The following is a 4,563-nucleotide window of genomic DNA, read 5'->3' as shown; positions in this document are numbered from 1 at the left end:
TAGATTCGGGGTGGCCACTATGCTGGTCAGGCTGTTCTTGAACTCTTAACCTCCTGATCCACCCACCTCAGCCTCCCAAAGTGCAGGATTGCAGGCATGAGCCACCACACCCAGCAGTAATTCAATCTTTTTTGGGGCTGAGCTTAGCTCGCTGAGATGAAAGGGATTTCGTTCTGTTCTCAAGGAGTTCATACAAGGGAAGCTGGAGGCATTTACCAACGCTGTGGTCAATGTTACAGTCAAGGAACAAGTCTCTCCAAAAACAAGGATCGGAGTTTTTAAGGATAATTTGGCAAGTAGGTGCTTGGGAAGTGGGGAATGCTGATTGGACGGGTTGGAGATGGAATCATAGGGGGTCGAAGTGAGTTTTTCTTGCTGTCTTCTGTTCCTGGGTGGGATTGTAGAACTGGTTGAGCCAGATTACAGGTCTGAGTGAAAAAGCAGAGCAGCATTCTCCCTGGAGGAGCTGGCTGAAGATCTGTAGGGGGCCCGTTAGCTGGGATTACAGGCATGCACCACCATGCCCGGCTAATTTTTTTGTATTTTTAGTAGATTCGGGGTGTCCACTATGTTGGTCAGGCTGTTCTTGAACTCTTAACCTCCTGATCCACCCACCTCAGCCTCCCAAAGTGCAGGATTGCAGGCATGAGCCACCACACCCAGCAGTAATTCAATCTTTTTTGGGGCTGAGCTGAAGATCTGTAGCCTGGCCTTGAAACTGCCACTGCAAAATTGTAAACGGTGAAAGATATCTGACTTAACCAACTCCAACTTGCTTCTAGCCTCCAAGCTGTCCTTGTTCATTCCTGTGCATAGGCTGAACTAACCTTGGGAAGGAATGAATTTATAGTTTAACTTTGAAACAAAAAACAAAAACAAAACAAAAAGAACAACAAAAAAAGGAAAACATTAGCTGGGCATGGTGGCAAGTGCCTGTAGTCCCAGCTACTTGGGAGGCTGAGGCAGGAGAGTTGCTTGAACCCAGGAGGCGGAGGTTGCGGTGAGCCGAGATCGCGCCATTGCACTCCAGCCTGGGTAACAAGAGCGAAACTCCGTCTCAAAAAAAAAAAAAAAAAAAAGGAAAACAAAACAAAAAAACAACCTCTTCTTGCTTGGGACCAGTCGGCCTTTGGAGGACCTACAGATTAGCTATAAGATTAAAAGTTACAGTTTAGGGGCCATGCAGCCTTTGGTTGCAAGAGTTTGAACCTCCCCCAAATTGCTCCTGGGAATAACATCACATGCTGTTAAACCTAACAACACCCAAACTGGTAATCTAGCTCAGCCAGTTCTGCAATCCTACCCAGGAACACAACACAGCAAGAAAAACTCATTTCGACCCCCTATGATTCCATCTCCAACCCGACCAATCAGCACTTCCCACTTCCCAAGCTCCCACTGGCCAAACTATCCTTAAAAATTCCTCTCTCTGTTTTGGGGAAGACTGATTTGGGTAACAAAACTCCCTCTCCAGCACAGCTGGCTCTGCGTGAATTACTTTCTCCATTGCAATTCCCCTGTCTTGGTAAATCAGCTGTCTAGGCAGCGGGCAAGGTGAACCCCTTGGGCGGTTACAGTCTGGCCTGTCCCATCCCATCCAATAGTTCCCACCTCTTCTCAGCTCCCTCTGTAGCTTCTCTTCCTCCGCCCGCCTTTTAAGTTAGTGTTTCCTAAGACAGAGGTGACTCAGTTTTATCCAGACTGCTCTGTGGCTGAACACGAGTTTTATTTTTTGTTCCAAAAAATATACGTAGCATACATGTGAGCTAGGAACAAAACAGTATCTCAGGAATCCACTAACCAGTTAAAAATGGAATCTTGGCCGGGCGTGGTGGCTCACGCCTGTAATCCCAGCACTTCAGGTGGCTGGGTGGATCACGAGGTCAGGAGATCAAGACCATCCTGGCCAACATGGTGAAACCCCGTCTCTACTAATGGAGGCAGCTGGGCCGGCCTTTAGGTTTCTGTACACAAGGAAGCTTCCCAGGGCTGGCATTATAGAAAGAACCATTGGTATGTGAAAAACAAATCTTTCTTATTTCCTATGATCTATGTTAGGGGAAGTATAAAAAAATAAAAAATAGGCCGGGCGTGGTGGCTCACGCCTGTAATCCAAGCACTTTGGAGGCCAAGGCGGGCGGATCACCTGAGGTCGGGAGTTCAAGACCAGCCTGACCAACATGGTGAAATTCCGTCTTAAAAAAATAAATAAATAAAAAATAAATACAGATAAAAAAAGAAAAAGAAAAAAACAAAAGATGATTCAGCGCCGTCAGGACTGCCGGAGCCCAGCAAGATGCCCGCGGCCCCGCCCCTCCAATCTCCTCCGCCGAGTTCCTGTGGCCGCGCAAGCGCAGTGGGGCCGGCGGGAAGCTTTGGCGCGTGACGTCATCAGGCGGCGCGGGCCAGGTGCACGTGACTAAGGCCTTGGCCGCGAATGGTGTCAGTCGTCGGATCCTTCTGGCCTTTTCATCCCCTGCTGCGGGAAACTGCGCCGGCGCAGTGAGTACGGCACGTCGTCGCGGGCCGGTAACGTCATCAGGCGTTGCAGACCGTGTGTGTCCCCGAGGCGCTAAGCTGAGGACGAAGAACATCCGGCAGCATGAGCGGCTGCGGGCTCTTCCTGCGCACTGTGGCTGCGGCTCGCGCCTGCCGGTCTCTGGTGGTCTTTACCGCGAGCCGGCGGTCACTGCGCACCAGCCCGCCTGTACGAGCTTTCGCCAAACACCTTTTCCTGGGCAAAATCGAGAAGGTAACTTGAGCTCTGGGTGAACCCTTGCTGTCTGGCTCCCGCTTTTCGCCCTCAGCTGCAAGGCTGGTGTTGAGCTTTTTCAGATTCCCCAAACCTACCAGAGAGATACACCCTGCGGGCGACGCGTGTTAACACTCCGGATTCCTGAGTTAAGACTCCGAATTCCAGGAGAACCTTCCCAGGCAAAGGGTGGGATATTTCCAAGACTGGGGACCCTGGGAAATGTGGTGGTGAAGTGTTTCAGCTAAATTTTGTCAGGAGAATTTGTAAAACTGTAGGCTAGGTAATTAATAAAGCAGCCTTCATCTCAGCTGATCTGGTCTCGAAATGCGCAGGGCTTTCTCTCTGATTCCTGAACAGTTTAGATCATGTCCCTCCTCTGTCACCTTCCAGCGCCCTAGGGCTTCCTTCCTCAGTTGAGCCCTAGTACCTCACCCTGCTATTGAGGTTCCGCAGAAATCTGGCTCCCAGGTGCTTTCCACGAGTCGCACAACCCAGCCAATAGTAACAGTTTGGTTATAAAACACTCATTGTCCTCTTAGAATTGGAAGACTTGGGTTTAGTCTTGGCTCGTTGAAAAAAAAAAAGAAAAGAAACTCAGTTCTTTTGTTTGTTTTTTTTTTTTGAGACTGCCTTGCTCTGTCTCAAACCGGAGTGCTCACTGCAACCTCTGCCTCCAGGGTTCAAGCGATTCTCCTGCCTCAGCCTCCCGCGTAGCTAGGATTACAGGCGTCCACCACCGTGCCCGGCTTTTTTTGTTGTTGTTGTTGTTGTTTTTTTGTGTTTTTAGAGATACGGGGTTTCATCATGTTGGCCAAGCTGATCTCAAACTCCTGACCTCAGGTGATCCGCCCGCCTTGGCCTCTCAAAGTGCTGGGATTATAGGCATGAGCCACCCACTCCCGGCCAAGACTCAGTTCTTTCAGCCTTAAAATGAAGTTAGTGTTGTGTCTCCTTCATGGATGTGTTGTAGAGCCCCAGTGAGATAAAGGTGCATGGAGAGTCTTCTTAAACTGTAGAGCACTGTGCAGTAGAAGAGAAAGCTGGCTTCAAACACTTACTAGTCTTGTGACCTTGGAGCTGATGACTTCAATTCCTTGTGCTTCAGTGCATTCATCTACAAAATAGGAGTAAACACATTACTTGCCCTTTCCTTTGTATTTTATTTTATCTTCTAAGGAAAGCAACCGTATAATTGCTATTTCTTAGAGGTGCCCTACTTTGAGCCTGGCTGAATGTTGGCTGATCCTTTATCAGAGGAGTTATTCCCTGGCTTCTCTTTAGAACATTCCTCTGAGGTTGTCAGGCTGACTCCTTTATAGCAAGCAACTTTGCAGACACAGAAGCTAAGACTCAGACTAAAAGCAGTTTGTCCCTCTAGAAAGTGCAGAGCTAGCCAGGTGCGGTGGCTCACACCTGTAATCCCAGCACTTTGGGAGCCTGAAGCGGGCAGATCACCTGAGGTCAGGAGTTCGAGACCAGACTGACCAACATGGAGAAACCCCTTCTCTATTAAAAATACAAAATTGGCCGGGCGCGGTGGCTCACGCCTATAATCCCAGCACTTTGGGATACCGAGGCGGGTGTATCACGAGGTCAAGAGATCGAGACCATCCTGGTCAACAAGGTCAAACCCCGTCTCTACTAAAAATACAAAAATTATCTGGGCATGGTGGTGCGCGCCTGTAGTCCCAGCTACTGGGGAGGCTGAGGCAGGAGAATTGCTTGAACCCAGGAGGCGGAGGTTGCGGTGAGCCGAGATCATGCCATTGCACTCCAGTCTGGGTAACAACAGCGAAACTCCGTCTCAA

The 4,563-nt window shown here is 49.4% G+C and overlaps 1 protein-coding gene across 3 annotated transcripts in view; it reads left to right on the top strand.

Moving 5' to 3' along the window:
- Nucleotides 1-2,412: 2,412 nt before the first annotated feature.
- Nucleotides 2,413-4,563, top strand: part of ACAD9 (acyl-CoA dehydrogenase family member 9) — a 28,571-nt gene continuing 26,420 nt past the window's right edge. For 2 of the 3 annotated variants that reach the window (XM_032267996.1, XM_032267997.1), the window contains exon 1: nucleotides 2,413-2,752. In XM_032267996.1, the coding sequence (XP_032123887.1) occupies nucleotides 2,603-2,752 (150 nt within the window). In that variant the 5' untranslated portion in view covers nucleotides 2,413-2,602. The remainder of the gene's footprint in view (nucleotides 2,753-4,563) is intronic. The other variant, XM_032267998.1, reaches the window with a different exon arrangement.

The sequence above is a fragment of the Sapajus apella genome, unplaced genomic scaffold, assembly GCF_009761245.1.
Source record: "Sapajus apella isolate SASKATOON/1434 unplaced genomic scaffold, GSC_monkey_1.0 scaffold174, whole genome shotgun sequence".
Taxonomy (NCBI): Eukaryota; Metazoa; Chordata; class Mammalia; order Primates; family Cebidae; genus Sapajus; species Sapajus apella.
This window is presented reverse-complemented; position numbering and strand designations above follow the sequence as displayed.